The sequence below is a fragment of the Periplaneta americana genome, chromosome 8, assembly GCF_040183065.1.
Source record: "Periplaneta americana isolate PAMFEO1 chromosome 8, P.americana_PAMFEO1_priV1, whole genome shotgun sequence".
NCBI lineage: Eukaryota > Metazoa > Arthropoda > Insecta > Blattodea > Blattidae > Periplaneta > Periplaneta americana.
The window spans coordinates 106,055,894-106,074,808 of NC_091124.1; the positions used below are offsets into that span (position 1 = coordinate 106,055,894).

Below are 18,915 nucleotides of genomic sequence, written 5' to 3' on the forward strand. Positions count from 1 at the left end.
AGAGGAACAATTGTTTGTATACATCTGATTAGTGAAATCTGTTACTAGTCATCGATGAATGCAATGGAGGGGGAAACGAGATAGTTACCCTATCCAGTTATCTCCTGGTTTAATTGCTTCATGATGATGTCTCATTGGTGTCACTTATAAGGTTCAAACCTGTCTTCGAACGGTTGACTAAATAACAATTTATAACAAGATTTATTGCCACGCGAAAGTTTGCCACAGCAAATAGCATTATTATTATTATTATTATTATTATTATTATTATTATTATTATTATTATTATTATTATTATTCTGACCGGGATCCCCTCGAAATTAGAGCCCTAGGCAGCTGTCTAGTTTGCTTAGGGTACGTACACCACAGTCTAAGACATACAGTCACGAAACTTCAACACTTTTTCTGCCAACATTCGCGACACTAGCGCCCAAGCGGCAGGCAAGGCACTGGCCATAGTCTCGTTCAGCCAGCACGTGCTTTAAAGGGATGCGAGATGTTATAATAACGTTTTAATCATACATCGGAATAAAGGCAATGTGTGCAATGACGAAAATTGCAGTAACAACAAGTTTAAATCTCCGAATTTGTTGTTCTTCAGATTCCCTAAAGACCATGAGAAAATCATAACTCAGGAATAACCAATAATCCATGTTGTAGGTAGCCTACGTATTGTGTTCTATAAAACATTATTATTACTTATCAGTTACCTATTTGTATGTCAGGAAGGAGAGTTTAAATAAAAACAAAGTAAATACCTGTTACAGTATATTATTTTTTTGTAGAAATCATATGTGTAAATGTGTAACCATTCCGATTTTGGATAATGTATCTACAGTTTTTAATGCAAGTAATTCCATACTTTTTGTATTCGTGTTTTTTTTTCTATATATTTTTCAAAAGTTGAACGTTATATTGCATTCAAGTAGGGATCATGGTGTTAATTTTTCAAGAATTCATGGAGTATTGTAATCCTTTTGCAAAATATTCACTTCTTGAATAAATCCAGACTGTGCCGATAGATTTCTGATGTGTTGGTGTAGATTCATGTGGCAGACGTAGTAAGTTCTCAAGAGCCTTTTTAAATTTAATATAAAAAGCAATCTTTTCTGTAATAATTTGTATGACTGCTATTGGTGTTGATTTTACATTCCCAGTGATTATTTGAGCTGTTCAGAGCAGAAGTGGTGTAAGTCAAAATTAGGTAATGAGATTTAAAGTAAATATTCTGTAAAATACAGCGCAAAGTAGCAATTAATATATCCTTCGTGCTATTCACTGACTACTAATAGTTTAAATAAATTCAATATTAACTGCTACTTTGCGCTGTATTTTAAAGAATGTTTACTTTAACCCTCATTACCCATTTTGACTTACACCACTTCTGCTCTGAAAATAAAATTAGGCCTACATTTTCTGAGTTAATTGAAGTCACAATTTTTTCAACAAAATTGTGTGTTCATTTATTTGTTTTCACCTACGTCATATTAACAGTAAGGGCATGTAAACTACGTATTATATAGGTAGGATAAGTTAAAATTAGGCATTATGTGTGAAAACTGGAAATATAATGTAAAATGCGGTAAACTTGCCATAAACATTTAAACCATAATATCAGCAAAATAATAAAGGAAATACCGGTTCTTAAGAAATGAAAAATAATAAACTTCATAAATCAATGTCTGTCATATTAAGGTTTAAATCTTCCCCTTTTTTATTTTCAAGTTTACCTCAGCGGCGAGTTTACCCCAATTTGCGGTATGGAAAATAGTTAATTTCTCAGGAAATAGGGAGAGGCGTTCACCACGCAATGTAACCTACAATTTTGAAGCTACTAATTTTGACTCTTCTCACAGGAGATATAGAGTTCTAATGATTCATAAATATATTCAGGAATGAATTTAATTAACCATCCACGTACGAACAATTATATTATTTCAAACCATGATACGTGAACAGTCCCATGATTCAGTTGTAAGGAGCAGAAAGAATTACGTTTATTCTCAGCTTCTGAAACTTGTAGATAAACTGCGTGTGAAATTCTTCTAGGATTCTAAATTAAAATTAATAAGAATCATATACACTTACTGTATAGCATAAAAATATAAAACAAATTATGCAAAACCCGTTTTCTGATATGTTATCATATGTCGTGTGCACACTTTTAACTTGCCTGCCGCTAGAGGGCTACTGTCGCGCCAGCTGTCAAATGTTGGCATATTTTATACGTATGAGTTGCGTGACTGTATGTCTTAGACTGTGACGTACACGTTGGAGCTACGATAAACGATAAAAGAAATGACCTAGCGACGCTTTGGTATTATCAAAGAATCAAGTGTTCATATCGGAACGAGGACGCGGGAAGCGAACATTTTGATATATCAGTAGAAGATATTCTATGCATACACTTAATGAAAGAAGATATATAGGAAATATTAGGTGCTAAGTTCAAGGTTAATATAACTTAAGCCCGGTTCAGACGGTGCGTGTTTCTGTGATGGATTCCAAGGTGGCTGCGCGGATGGGTCGCCTGCGCGGTCACTCACCGGAAGTAATGCGCTCTGGAGGCTCCGTGGATGGCTAGCTTGCTGGATTTCGAGGGTAGGTTTCTTGCTATTTTTCGTGATGGTTTGCAGGCTGGAAAACAAAGATGATCATATAATATCACCACTGAAACCATGTCGCCATGTTCGTTGTTTTCCAACTAAACCTGTTTTTTCTATAGTCTTTAGTTTCTAAGAAACAACAATTAAATATCGGACTTTAGCTGTTTTGCACTTATGGCTTAATTACTTTATTACCACATTTACTACTGTTAATGTAGGACTTTAGTTGTTTTCCACTCACGATTTAGTTTCTTTTTGACCATGAGGGTTGGCAATAGATGAAGCAGCAGATGATTTTCCTATTTGAACTGTGAAAAGAGCCAGCTCCATGTGAACAACTACCATCACCGTTGGCAACACGGGAGCCAGCTAGTCAGCACGCAGGCGACCCATCGGCGCAGCCACCTTGGAATCGATCACAGAAACACGCACCGTCTGAACCAGGCTTTAAATACGTACAAAATTAAACCCGTTTCTCATACCAAAGATAGTATAAATTCGTTGTGTTGTGATTGGTTCTTGTGATCACATAACATATGACGAATAAATACACAACTGATCAATTTGCCAATATCTACAATAATTAATTTAATATGCCGAAATAGTAATAAATCGATTAATATTCGGATATATTGACAATCACCGGTAATTATACAGATTAATATTATCTTAAGGGGAGAGGATGGTACTTTTTAAAACTTTTTTCCTATTTGGTGTAAAATATTAATTTTTTGTATGTAGAGAGCTCATGGCTGTAGCAACTCAACTAAATATAAATATTAAAAAAAAAAATTTGGGGCCCAGATTTGAAAAACTGTACCCCAATGCAGGTTTTTACTAAAATCGATATATCTAGCCCATTTTTAAAGATCGATTCAAACAGGTTTTGCAATGTACTTGCAAAAGTATGCTCTACAAACTGTCTGTAAAAGAATGTTGATATTAGTCCCTACACATGTAAAATAAACAATTAAACTTTAATAACACATTTTTTTATTTCCTTTTTTGCAAACAGGCAAACATATTTTTAAAATGAAATTAAATAACAAAATTATGTTACAGAAAAAAGTTTCCTCATAGTTTAGACAATGTGTTCTAAATTTCAGGCATGTATCTTTAATAGTTAAAAAGTTATATCCATTTTTGTCTGGCAATGTAGCAAAAAATGAAGTTGCCAGAAACAACAGTCAAAGTTTATCATGCATTGGAAGAATGTAAATCTTATTTTTCTGCACTAGAACTTTCCTGCGCCATATGATAGTCCCTCCTGCTTCTTTCTTGCTTCTTCTGTTCTCATTTTAGCAATCTTGACAGCTTTCCTGTAGTTCTGGTATGATGCAGTGTGTCGCTTTTGCCTCCGTTGATTAGCCCGGTCATCTCTCCGCTTTGTCAGTTGAAGAGTTGTGCTTCCAGGGGGAAAGTTCAAGTTTGCTCTCTCTATGTGAAATGGTGTAGGTGTGCCCAAAATTATACTCATTCACAGCTTCACACACAGCTATGGTTATTTTTCTTTTGGTGACAAATTTTTATTTTGGACATTTGTTCCATATACAGCTGTGTAGGGATTCTTTGGCGTTCTGTGTTCTACCCTCTAAACATCGTTGCAATAGGTCGTCAGCTGCAAGTCTCTGGAACACTGGTATCATTTTCAGGATCACTTTTCCAGAGATAGGATTGTGGACGTTATCTTCGTGGGAGCCAGGTGGTTCTTTCTTAGCGACAGCCCTATTATAGAAGCACCATGAGTCCTCACCTTCTGGACATTTGCTGTGCTGTGGCTTATTATCGGTAGACATGCAGTGGTAGAGGATGGCATATATTGCAGTCTACATTTCTTCTTTATTTCCTTTGTGTCTGTAAATGGCGTTTCTGTAATAATTTGAAATCCTGGTAATAGTGGATGCTTTGAGGCTTCCGTAAGATTTCCCTCCTAAGCTGTTGCCCTTTACTCCCTCATCTTTCACTAGCTTTCTTAGTGCTGTTCCCATTCTTTTGGCAACATGGTATACGCATTCTTCTTTCTTTATTTCTCTGTGTCCATAAACCATGTTCCGTTGCATGTGATTTAGTGTCTTGCTGTCCCCATCACTTACAACTGTGGTATATCTGAAACCGAGCTGTTCAGACCTCTGCCAGAGAATTAGTGCAGCCGTCATTTCCATGGCACGTGAAGATCCTGAATAGTTTGCTTCACATGCATCTCTATGCCCCTCATTCCAGAAATAATATTCTGGAGAGTTTTCCCGTAAGTACGACTTGTTTACAGCACAAGTTTGGCAATACTTCGATAATATTTCATAGTCTATGACAAATCCTGTCTGCACATCGATAACACATCCCACTCCATATGATGTGTGACCTCTTCGATGCCATGTCCCATCGTAACTGACAGCAATGTCTATGACAGGTTTGTCTTTGAGTGACTGGTCAAGTTCTATGTATTTATTTCTTACCTCTTGTCTTGCTTGTGTAAGGAAGTCACTTGCACTAGAGACGGCAGACTGACGAACTCTCAGAAGCAGGTTGTCATATGAGCTATGAGACATAGGTCTCATATTGAGAGAAACTGAGAATATTTCCAGTGCACCATATCCTTTTCCGATGTCACTGAATGCTTTCACTATACGTTTATTTACATCAAACGTAGGACTAGTAGAACTTTAGTTTCCTGTGTCGAGCTATCTTCAGACCTTGAATTTGCAGGGTAGGGAGACTATTATAAACAGCACCGAAAAAAGGAGGCGTGTGATTTAAAAACCCAGAGCGCAGGAACTTTCAAAATGGCGTTTCAATATCCAATAAAAACACAAATGCCCACAAAATGTTACGCAATATATTCCACACATATCACAGAGTATTTTAAAGCAAAAAAAAAATTTTTTTTGAAGATTTACTCATTTTTCACCAAAAAAATACCGTCCTCTCCCCTTAATCAGAGATCATATGAACGACAAGAGCGAAGAAAATGGAACTTTTCTTTTTCGTCGCTTTTATCGTGTATCTTCGCTTTTATCATTACTCCAATATGCACACCTCAATGACAATGCATGCTTCAATTCTCTCTGATATAGCATCGTTGCTTCTTTTATCGTTTATCGTCGCTCCAACGTGTACGTACCCTTAGAGTATAAATACCGGTGGTTATCAATATATCCGTATATTAATCGATTTATTATTATTTCGGCTTATTAAATTAATTATTGTAGATATTGACAAATTGATCAGTTGTGTATTTATTCGTGATATGTTATGTGATCACAAGAACCAATCACAACACAACGAATTTATACCATCTTTGGGATGAGAAACGGGTCCAATTTTGTACGTATTTAAGTTACATTAACCTTGAACTTAGCAGCTGATATTTCCTATATATCTTCTTTCATTAAGTGGATGCACAGAATATCTTCTACTGATAAGTCGAGATGTTCGCTTCCCGCGTCCTCGTTGCTCCGATATGAACACTTGATTCTTTAATAATACCACAGTCTACTACAGGGGGGTTTAACACAAATGAGATTTTTTTTTTTTTTTTTTTAATTCGTCAACTTTTGGATACAGTATCGAAATCTTGGGTGATCTCCCGACTGTTCCTAATTACAACAAAATGAGAGAAGTTGGATGCTCATAGATGTTCCTTAGTTTGCCGCATGTGGTCAGGACAGCGCTAGCTGTATTTCAATCACAGAATTTGTATGATCTAGGGTAACACAAAGTCTTTGGTTTCGAAAGTTCTTTGGTTATAAGTTTTGCCAATATGACAGTTTTTTAACAGATATCCATTATTTACAGGATGTGTCAGTTTTATAACACGGAAAATATTATTGTTATTATTTTTATATTATATAATTTTTGTATAGCCGATTTTCATCTTTCGTCGGAGACAAAGCAGCGATAAATTCGATATTTCTATTTCTAATATAGTCATATTTGTTCAGTTGATCAATGTGTATATGTTGGCAGCTCTGTTTCGTGTGGATCTGGAAAAAAAGGACGACATTTTGAACGACTGTTGTTATCATAGACAAATAAATAGAGTTGTTATATCGAAGTGAGTTCGAAGCAAAGATTTAAAATAAAATTAAGTATTTAAAAAATTTCTACGTGGACCCAGGTTCACGAGTGGGTTTTGCAGTGACCAAAGTTTTTTTATAGTGGTTTTTGCAAGAAGGAGTAATTCGCAACGGCAAAGGTAAGAAAGAATTAGGTTTGAGTTTACTAGAATTACCTATCTAATTTTTAAATGTTCATCATTTCTTAAATATGTGATATACTGAGATCGTTCAATTGTTTTAAAAAATGTAATGTACTTTTTCAGATATTAATGCGTGACACTACCCTTCCTCTTTATTTCAGTTCACCTAGGCCACGTGGTGAATGAACTGCTTCTCGTGTGCCGAATTTCAAGATTCTGTAGGCCTAAATACAATATCACGAAGAGACTGAGAGGTAAGCCAATCGAGTTAATACACATCCTGAGTTGAAGGAATATCTAATTTTTTTTTATATACAGTTGGGTTAGGTTGTTCAGACGTCTTAAAATTCTTGAGATAGAATCTGAAAAATTCTTGAGATAGAATCTGAATTGAATGAATATATTATTCCCGGAAACCATATATTTAGAAAATTTGAATTTATGGTTTGCAGTAGTACCGTTACTTAAATAATTTGATAAAAAAAAGTTTCGTGTTACCAGTGGTAATTAGCGTACAGGTAGTTCTGGTGATTTTGAAAGCGAAAAACATTGAATTAATAAGGAATTTTGGTAATTTCATAGAAGACGGGCACTTGGTTGAATATAGTACGTATTACCAACTTTTTTATTTCAGAGTTAAATGTTAGTGATCTTTTAGTGACTTTTACATGTTAGTTCTAGGTTTTTATACTAGGTGTCGCCGTGATTTTCTTTTAATTTTATTGGGTATAGTTGTCATTTGTTCTAGAATTTTCGTTAATTTTGAATGGATAATGACATCAGTTGTTTTTGGTTGTTTGACGTGAGTGGTGTTATGTTGTGTCTGATGGCTAAAGCTATTGAAAGTTTGTCATTTTATGATTTTCTTTCGATTTGATTGGTTATAGTTTTAATTTATTGTAGAATTTTCATTAATTTTGAATGGATAATGACGTCAGTTGTTCCTGGTTGTTTGACGTGAGTGATATTACATTGTAGATTTGTCTGCATTTGTCGAATGCGCATCATCATGCTTACGAAAAGGCACTTTTCAGTGCCAATAATTTATTTTGTGTGCACAAGGTTGGAATTTTGAAGTAAGAGGGAAAGGAAGGAATCCGTGTTCTGAAATTATTGATTAAATTTTGTGTCGATTTTGGTTTAGTTCTTTCGCTGGTGATTAAGGATTGTGTTGAATGTTGAGGAGAATTTTCTGTAGATGTTATGGTGTAATAAGTGTTCGAAGAGAATTTCATTTAGTGTAACGACGTGGCTTATTTATGCAAAGTTGACTGTACAACAAAGTGTTGGTTTAGTTCTTTGTTGCTTGCATGGTTTAAGTTTAGATTGCCTTAAAGCCTGTGTCATTTATACTGGAAGTGAAGTGGTTGTCCATGAAGACGTCAATGAGAATTGAATTTTATTTGATAAGGTGATAAATTATTATGTTTTGTTTTGTGTTTTTGTGATTTTTGGGGGTAAAGTGCGGACGAAAACTACCAGAAAAGTACTACCAACTATGAAGTTCGAATGCCACGAAACGCCAAAAAAAAAACAAAGGCGAAAAATTAAATATATTTTCATTTTTTGGAGGGCTTGTTCTTCTTTAAAAATACGAATATACATTTGATTTTTCATCTTTGATTTTGCGATGTTTGGTGACATTTGGACTTCATAGTTGGCAGAACGTTTTTGGTAGTTTTCGTCAACCATGTTGGATTTTGCCCGTCTTCTAGGAAATTACCGGAATTTTTTGTGAGGATGGAGTTGATCTATATACAATACATAACAATAGCCTCAACTAACCAGACCTAACCTGTCAGAGATTCGTATATGCAAGGTGTATAAGCGGAGGACGAAGGGAACTACCTCTGCGCTAGTTTAGCCAATTTCCTGTAATTATTGTTTTATGAAATGTATCATTAATGCATTAAATTATACTAGTCTACTTCTTGTTTGTTTCAGTTAATTGAAAGCAGATGGCAGACCTTTTACGCCGTAAATGTGCTGCAGTTTATTGCCAGAAATCTGGCAGTGATGGGAAGACACGGCTATTCCGATTTCCAGTGCCAAGTAATGCAGCACAGCGTAAAAGGTAAGGAAATAGAAGTAATAATGGCGTTAATAATAATAATAATACTTTTTATTGACGTTAGACATAAGCTTCAATCATTTATAGCCTTTGGGCCTATTTGGTAAACTGTAGTGATTCTTATATTTAAATGAGATTTTCCGTTGAAATCAGATTTGTTTCTTTAAATTACTTTTTGCCTCCCAATGTAATTAATTTGAAGTACATTTATGCATTAATTCTTTCATGCTATTATGTTTCTGAATATGCTATTTTAAGTACTAATAACATTATATTAAAATCTGTCTTTGTTATGTTAACACATAGGCTTAATTTAAAATACACAAACAGTTACATCACTAATAATTTACACTTAATTATATTAGCTTAGACTTGGGTAAGATATCATTCGAAGTTAAATTGTTATTCTATAGAAAAGTATTAATATCCAATTTACATGAACTAATGTTATTGCAATAAATTTATGAGAAGAGCTTTTCACTGTGTTTTTTTTTTTTAATAAATACATAACCAATATAGCATTTGTGCAACTGTTACTTTGAATATTGTTAAGAGCTACAGCTATTCGTTTCAGCCCCCAGCATTATACCATACTTGAATTTGGTTGGAATTCCGAAAGTAGATCCTACTTGACTACTTGCGCCATGTGTTCTGTTGTCTCTCTTAGGAATAGATTTAAGAAGTGAGCAGAATAGCCAGCCATATGTAAAGACGTTTATATTTTCTTCTTTAAAAAGTTGTTCTCATCTCAACCATGTTAGCTGCATATAATTTGAACCTGTGATTTAAGTAATGAAATTATATGATGGAAATAATGGAAATATATGATGGAAATAATGGAAATTATTTCAATGACTTAAATTAGTACCAACTCTGGTTTGCGTTATTTTTCGAAACTAATAACAGACCCTTGATTGTTACAGGTACCAGATATGGGCTGATGTGGCCGAAAACCAGTTCCCTAAAAAAAGGGCCTATCTTTGTGAGAAACATTTCCACAAAAACCAGTTCAAGGATCCCTTCAGGTACAGCTTACTAAGAGGGGCCATTCCATCAAGAGACGCTTGGTATCTCTACTCGGGAACTACAGACATCACACCATCCTTTGAACTACCATCCAGTCCTACATCACCAGTCCTACCTACTTTGTCCACTTCACCACCTAACCTAACCGCTTCATTCATTTCACCATCTGATCTACCTCCTCCATCCCCTTCCCCACCAGATCCCGCTCTACCTGCTACCTCAACTCCAAAACCATTCCAACCTATCCAGTTGTTTGCACCCAGTCCTGATGTCAGTCATTTTTCTGAATCAAACTCTGATTGTTTGGCTACCCCGCTGGAGAGTTATGGTTCCATGAGTGACAGTGTTGTTGCAGATATTGCAGTTGACAGTTTTGCAACAACACCTATAGCTAAGAGAAAGCGAAGGAGTTTGGTACTTTCCAAAATTAATGTATCAAGGATAAGTCAGTTGACACCCAGAAAGAAATTCCTTTTCGGCCGTTTGAAAGATAAAGTGGTAGACTTACAAAGACTACAAAAGAAGTATAGAAAAAAGACATTGGCTTTGAAATGCTTAAGTAATGATATGAAAAATGGGCACAGTTCTGTTGTTGGGGCACTTTCAAAGTCAATGTCTTTGACAGCCGCTAAGCTCTTAGCTTCACAAGTGGGCCATTCACAACGGGCGCCAAAGGGTCATAGATGGTGACTGAAGAAAAATGCATGGCATTATCCATCTATAAACGATCCCCAAAATGTTATACCTTCCTCAGATCCATATTCACCCTTCCCTGCAAGAGTACCCTCATGAATCTGCTGAACCGTGTTCCATTTGCAACTGGAATTAACAGTCAGATTTTTGAGTCTCTTGCAAAGTCTGTTTCAGAACTTGCGCCACCTGATCGTATATGTTCTCTCATGTTCGATGATATGGCCATTATGGAACATATACAATATGACCCCCGATCAGACAGAATCCTTGGTTATGAAGACCTGGGTGGTTGTGCACAACCCAGTAAGAAAGTAGCCAACCAAGTCTTGGTGTTCATGGCCAAGGGTCTGCGGCGAAAGTGGAAACAGCCTGTGGGATATTACTTCCATCGTGGTGGGATGTGTGGGAGTTCCTTGGCGATACTCTTGAGAGAAGTTCTCCAAGCCTGTAGGGAAGCTGGGTTGATTATTGTTACCACTGTTTGTGACATGGGTGGCAATAATGTAAGAGCCCTACAGGATATGGGGGCTTCTTTTGAGAAACCATTCTTTACATTTAATAATCAAGAAGTGGTGACTATCTATGATCCACCCCACCTCTTGAAGTGCACTCGTAACATGCTTTACAAGCATGATGTGCAGTTAAATGTAAAGAATAGTAATGGGACACTGCGTGTCTTGACAGCTTCTTGGGATCATATCCGGGAAGCTGTCAAGCTTGATAGGAAAGAACCTTACCAGGCATTGTACAAAATAACGAACGACCATCTGGACCCTAACGCTTTCAAGAAAATGAAAGTATCCCTTGCTGCCCAAGTGATGAGCAACAAAATGGCAGCAAACCTTCATGCACAGGCTGTTAAAAGTGAGTATCATATTCAATTTCAAATTAACAAAATATAATTACGTTTCAATGTTATTTATTACTTGCTGTCGTATTGCATATGAGAACATTTTATTAGACGAATACTGAAATCTAATTGTAACTTAAATCTTATGCTCATGTAAGTTCTTATCCTACTTCTGTCATAGTTAATAGCATGTTTTAATAGAAAATCCATATAATTTTAATTTTTAATTTTATTTAAATTCAAATATACAGAATAAAGAAATATGATTACAAAACAAACAAAGAGAAATACAAATAAAATAATACAAGCAATATAAAATGAAGATACAGTAGTATTAACAAAATTTGAGACCGAATGAGCAGCGCTCGTGCTCGGTCGCAGTTCAGATATAATATTAAAATAAAAAATAATAATATAAATAAATAAGTAAAATAAAATAGGAACTAAAATATAATTACAGCGGCAATGGAATTATATAATATAATATTAACAGTAGAGAAGAATAATATCGCACGTGAAAAGTAGGACTAATAATATGACTTTAATATGACTTACAATTACAATTATAATTACAATATGACTTTAATAGATCAATGTTTGCCTTAGTTACTTAGACATATGTTCTTTGTTTTCAGGTTTAATACCCGGAGCAGAGGCAACAGCTCATATGGTATCTTACATAGATAAGTTATTTGACAGCCTTAATGCCTCATCAGCCTGTGAGCAAGGTCCAGATGGATTGAAACGTTATATACATGCCAAGAAAGAGAACCGCCATCTTGCTTTTTGGGATTGTGCCATTAAAGAAGTAGATAGTTGGCAGTTTCTGAAGAAGTCTTCGGCTGTGAGAAGTGAAACTACTTCTCCAACAACCAAATCTAAGATTCTTCGACCACGTTCACAGGATGGCTGGCTTGCCTCTGTACGTGGTGTGAAGCATCTTTGGTTTAGTTTAAAGGAGAAGGGATTCAGATACCTGCAGACAAGGTCACTCAATCAAGATCCGCTGGAACACTTGTTTGGTTGTATTAGAGCTAATTGCGGTTCTAATAATAACCCAACAGTGGTTCAGTTTCAGGCTGCCTTGAAAACAGCTATTGTTAATGGCCTCGCTTTCAAGGCGCTGAAAGGTGGTAATTGTGAGCAGGAGGATGAACCTGGCGACTGGCTGAATAAGCTGCGTTGTTTTCTAGATGCAGAGCCAGAACCTCCTAGTGGTCAGGAACCCAGCTCTACCATTGAGGAAGTGCCTCCTACTCACGATGTCCCGTATGAGGGGGTAATATCTGACTCTGTTGCCTATGTCTCTGGGTATATAGCCAGAAGATTTCTTAACGGTAACACCTGCATTCACTGTAAAGCTTGCCTCACAACAGAATCAGTGCAGTACTTTCATTCAGGAATTTCTCTTCAAGAGCATTCAGATACCAACCGCCTTTCATACCCCACTGAAGAATTATGTAAGGCAGTTGGAGCTGGAGCAACTCTTTTAGAAAATTTGATGCCAGAAATTGCTCACTATCCTGGGGTGTGTAAGCGTGTTGCAGGTGCTATCAAGGAAAATGTTGATTTTACTTGGATTAGGGGAAAATGTGTGGATCATGAAGTACCCATAATCAATGGCATTATTAAGGGCATATGTGCCATTTCAATCCCTTGGTGGTGTCGAAGGTTCAATAGGAACAATAGGCACCTCCGAACTAAAAGGCAGGATAAGAGTAAGGTTAAAATTTGGCAACATGTGTAAGCTGTACCTGATTCTGAACTGTGTATGAATTGAACAACGCTGTAACTTCTATTTGATCGGGGTGTGTTTGTATATTTCGTATTGTTCTAGTGTGTTTAGTTTTTGGTTCTTGGGTTGTATGTGTAGGATTTCCATGTCTGTATTTATGTTATTGTATGTATGGTTAGCATTGGTTATGTGATCGGCATATGTAGATGTATTGTGTCCTCTGGTTATTGCTTTAATGTGTTCTTAATTATATCCAAGTGTTAAAAGTAATGTACGCAAGATTCAACATGGAATACCTCGAAATATTGTATAATTTGCATAAAATTTTTGTTGCATTTGTGATTAGTTAACTTTGAATTTTACTACACTAGTTAAAAGGAATCACAAATCAGAAGATTACAGAGAACTTGTCAGTGAACTGATTAAAAAACATAACGTGATGGGATGTCATATCTCTCAAAATAACATTGATTCTCATCAATTTTTTTCTTTCCTCAAAATCTTTGCGTTGTTGACGACGAACTGGGGAGCATTTTCACCAGATTTGGGTGCATTATGCAGAATTTTTAGAGAGTAGATATGTTGTTTTCTAATGCCAGGCATTTGACAATAAAGTCATTTCATCTCTTGCACTCCAATATTTTTCAAAATTATTGTCATGGTCAGCCACTGAAGCACAGATTTTGAGGTGTTCCAAATCCATTTCTTGGTTTGAGTCGCACACTGGACAGTTAGGGGACTGATATATTCCAATTCTATGCAGCAAAATAGTCCCTCAGTCGGATCTCCGGCCCGGGACTACTTTAATGGTACAGAAGCAACTAAACTTCTTATAATGGAATGCTGGTTGTATAACATCAGCTAAGAAAAGAGTAAATATGGTACAATATTTTGAGGAACGGGGCCACAACCAAATCAAACACTCTCAGTATCAAAGCTCAAAATTAGGAAATGTTGCGAAGTATCGACTTATCGCTAATAAATTGTATTGCACTTTTTCTAATATGTTCAATGTTTTGAATCAACTATACATCAGGGAATGAAAAAAAAAATTTGTATCTCTTAATGGTGTTATTATTGAAAGTCTAAGTTGATTTTATGTCTATTGTAGATAAATAGTTTTCTTTGTATTCTTTATCAATGGTGATTATTGATTATTGATTACTTAGATTTTTAATATCCATATATTAAACTAATGGCAGTTTTAAAAATAGATGTTCAGCTCTGACGGTGTAAAACAAATAAAGTGGTGTTTTATAAATGTTTATGAACGTGCGTTGTACTATGTCACAGCAAAACATCTTATGACTATTTTTAAGCTAATGTTTGACATAAAAAAATTAAGAGCGAATTATAATTATATAACTGACCAATAATAACTTCGAAGTCAATATTCCATACTCAATCTTTGTTTTTATCTTCCAATACATGATGCATAACATTATTTAAAAATAGTGCTTAAGGTGTTTTGGAGAGAAGTATCCTATCCTATTCGCATCCAGTATCTCAATTACATATTTTATCTAGAAGATGCAAAAACTTTTATTAGTCAACTTTGATAAATTAATTTAATAAAAGGGTTAAATGACGGTGTTAAAAGAGGGAGTGTGTTAATGGTTTTTCAGTTTCATGTTCAACCATTATATTTATATTCACATGTTAAAACAATAATGTGATATAAATATTGTGGTTAAACATGTTATTTAAACTGATAAACCATTACACACTCCTTTGGCGATATGAAAAATACTAGTATGTGTTGGTATAATAGGTATCTGCAGTACCGATCGGGCTCCAATGTTGGCATAACGGATACCTGTAATACCGACCGGGACGTGTAACATGGGATGTTAGTTCGGCATTCTGCCGCTATGTGTAACGAGATGTAGTTCCGATGTTTTGCCGCCAAGTGTCTCGACGTCGCGTCAATAGCGTGTCGAAGGTAATGCATTGAGTTGGGGGTCTTTCTATTTATTTGTCTATGGTCTACTATATACAGTCGCGAAGCTCAATATGTAGTAAAAATGCAAACATGGACAGTTGCCCACCACTAGGATAGCTACTATCGCCTCATCATCGCAGATCTCTCTCCTAGCAGCCGACAAAATATGTTACACTTTCGTTGTGTTCTTTTGGAAAAATTAACACGTTCCTTCCATTATTGAAATATTAAATGCATAAAGTTAATTTATTATTTTAATGAAGTATATTAAATTCCACCATAAACTCAAAGATACCTGCAAGAAATAGGTTAATATTATTTTTGTTTGTGCAAAACGAACTGAAATTTACTATAATCCTTCACTCATTCAAGATTATAGCGATAATTAACTATGAAACCAATAAATATTAATTTTCATTTCCCTTTACAACAATAATAATGGAAATATGAAGTAATGGGTTAACTTACGTGTACCTGTACTTGTAGTGTAGGCTTACGTAGTTAAAGTGGGATGAGGTTAAGCAATAATAATCACACCAGAATTGGAAAGAAAACGTTATTAATAAATTTTATTGTAACAGACTACGTCTCTAGTAAAGTAACAAATAAAAATAACAACAAAATTAACAGCTATAATTAAAAACATATCCTTTGAAAAAAGAGTAGGCCTAGGCAATAATAATCCCACCAGAACTGAAAATAAAACGTGATTAATAAATTTCATTAAAGCAAACTTAATTTTTCTACGTCTCTAGTAAAATATTATTATTCCAATTATTGTATTTTAGCCATTAACATTTTCATTACAACCAATAACGAACATTTCACAAGCATGCTAGCACTCGATGGAAATACGATTCAGTCCAAAGTCGACCGTGGACAGTCTATTGTTTCTAGTTGCTAACCGCTTGGAGCGCTTTATCACGAGATTTACAAAAAATCACCTCAAGCTTCGCGACTGTATATAGTAGACTGTGATAATACCAAAGCGTCGCTAGATCATTTCTCTTAGCGTTATCGTTTCTCCAACGTGTACACCTCCGTTATACAACATTGTAAGCAGACGAATTTTTACAAAGGTGGGCGCTTAGTTCAGATCTGACGTGTTTCGCGTTGGCACCGCAAAGAGCGCTGTACAGGACAACATGGCCACTCTATAGTCTTCTCTTTCTAACTCGTTGCTCGAAATCCAGCCAGCTAGCACTGCCATCGTGATCTAAGATCACGACGGCAGTGCAGCTAGCCATCCACGGAGCCACCAGAGCGCATTACTTCCGGCGAGTGACCACGCAGGCTACCCATCCGCGCAGCCACCTTGGAATCCATCACAGAAACACGCACCGTCTGAACCGGTTAAGTTATTTACGACGCTTTATCAACATCTTAGTTTATTTAGCGTTTGAATGAGATAAAGGTGATAATTCCGGTGAAGTGAGTCTGGGGTCCAACACCGAAAGTTACTCAGCATTTGCTCATATTGGGTTGAGGGAGAACCCCGGAAAAACCTCAACCATGTAATATTTTGCAATTATGTAGAGAGCACTGATATTGCTAAAATGTATTTCGTCTCTGATGATGTTGGCGTAGACCAACGAAAACGTTCATACGTCCTTTAAACATGTAATGTAAAGGTGTAGCACCTTAAACATGTGCTGTGAAGTAAGTGACTGAAATAAATAATTTTAAGACTCAACCATGTAATTTGCCCCGACCAGGAATCGAACCCGGGCCACCTGATTTCGCTGCCAGACTCGCTAATCATTACTCCACAGATGTGGACCCCTGCATGATGAAAAGATTGGTGTGTGGTGTGCTGTAACAGCAAATAGAGTAATAGGATCAATATATATATTTGTTTAAGATACTGTAAATTCAGAGAGGTATTGTACACACTCTCACAGTTTTTTGAACAATTATCTGATAATGAGAGATAACATGCATATTTTCAACAAGATTCTACCACAGTCCATACTGCAGGTGCTTCTTTGGGGCTATAAGATAGATTTTTGATGATAGAATTATTTCTACAGCTATGGCCCGCATGTTCCCCAGATCTCACCGCGAGAGATTATTATTTGTGTGGAAATCTAAAAAATAGTCTATAGAAATAACACACACACCATCGATGGACTGAAAGACAATATAACAGAAATTAGAAGATTAACGAAAGAAGAACTTATGCATGTGAATTCAAATTTCATTATAAGTTTTTAGTTGGTTATTTAACGACGCTGTATCAATTACTATGTTACTTGGCGTCGATGAGATTGGTGATAGCGAGATGAGGCCGAGGATTCGCCACAGATTACCTAGCATTCACCTTACAGTTGGGGGAAAAACCTCGGAAAAACCCAACCATGTAATCAGCCCAAACGAGGATCGAACCCGCGCCCGAACGCAACTTCAGACCGGCAGGCAAGTGCCTTAATCGACTGAGCCATGCCGGTGGCTCTTCATGATAAGATGTCGGGAATGTCTGAATGCTGATGGACACCACTTTCAGCAACTACTGTAACACAGGTTAGTGAAATAAAATGATGATTGTGTGCATGCCATTTAATGAAAGTTATACGAGTGCAATACGCCGGAGATTACGGATCTAAAATGTCGCGTTTTACCTCACGCTCTAGAGGCTTGTTTCCGCCCTCATTCTTCAGATCAAGCGTGATGCAAACATACTGTATTGATGAAATGCTAAACTTCTGAGATAGTGCCTAAAGGGTATGCAAACCTGCTAGAAGCCATTCTACTGAAGTTGAACCATGGCCTAGTAGTCGTGCTTCAACCATCGTGGAATGGCTTCTAGCTTGCCTGCCATGTCAAAGTTCGAATATAGATGTTCGAAAGTACTCACTTTCAAAACAACACAGTCTTCTTTATGTTTCCATGGCAATTAAGTACACTGTTTACATTCATATTTATCTTCTCATTGTGAGCAGTGGTATGAGATAGAACAGTGGAATTGGCAGATATACATTATTTAATGTAGCAAGAAATAGTTCCTGCACAGCTCAGAGAATGATGTCCCAACAAGCATAATCCGAACTGGAAGACCTTAATTTTATCGCCTGCCCATGACATCCACCCTGATCTGGATATCACATTCCCTCAACATTGAATCAGATGAGAAGGTATGTTTACTTTTTGCTGGTTGAGTGGAAAAAAAGGCCTTACTGTCTTAACTCTGCCAGCTAAATTAAATTAAATTATTATTATTATCATTATTATTATTATTATTATTATCATTATTATTATTATTGTTGTTGTTGTTGTAAGATCCCATCTACTGGCTATCGCAATCACTAGACCTCACTTCCCTGATCTTTTTCTCTGGGAGATCATAAAATGATTCCTGATTTATGAAATCACAGAGAAAGTTGACGAATTGGTTGCCAAAATCTTGGCTGCTTGCCTTTTCATACAACAGACACCTGGAATATTTGAGAGAATACAGTAGAATTTCTTGTGCCATTGTACTGCATGTGTCGATGTTGGTAGATGTCTCTTCAAACAGGTTACCGCAATCTCCAGACCTCACTTCCCTGGAATTTTTTCTTTGGGGGACTATAAAATTCTTAATGTATGAAACCACAGTGAACGCTGGTGAATTGGTTGCTAGAATCCTAGCTGCTTGCCTTTTCATGCAACAGACACCTGGGATATTTGAGAGAGTGCGGCTGTTTTTCTTGTGACATTGTATTGCATATGTCGATGTCGGTGGATGCCTCTTCAAACAGTTGCTGAGAGTTGTAAAGTATTTGTAAAATAAAGTAGCTTAAAGAAACATTCTATACACT

At 36.2% G+C, this 18,915-nt stretch overlaps 1 protein-coding gene across 1 annotated transcript; it reads left to right on the top strand.

Moving 5' to 3' along the window:
* The first annotated feature begins 8,560 nt into the window (after positions 1–8,560).
* LOC138704328 (uncharacterized) lies at positions 8,561–11,470 on the top strand. Its single transcript, XM_069832183.1, has 2 exons — positions 8,561–8,875; positions 9,796–11,470. The coding sequence occupies exons 1-2, from the start codon at positions 8,760–8,762 to the stop codon at positions 10,586–10,588; spliced, it is 909 nt and encodes a 302-aa protein (XP_069688284.1). The 5' UTR covers positions 8,561–8,759; the 3' UTR covers positions 10,589–11,470.
* Positions 11,471–18,915: the final 7,445 nt, after the last annotated feature.

Excerpts from the sequence above, each read along its gene's own strand:
- LOC138704328 (XM_069832183.1), top strand. The coding sequence starts at position 8,760 with ATGGCAGACCTTTTACGCCGTAAATGTGCTGCAGTTTATTGCCAGAAA. Across the intron at positions 8,876-9,795 it reads AATGCAGCACAGCGTAAAAG|GTACCAGATATGGGCTGATG; the intron begins GTAAGGAAATAG and ends TGATTGTTACAG.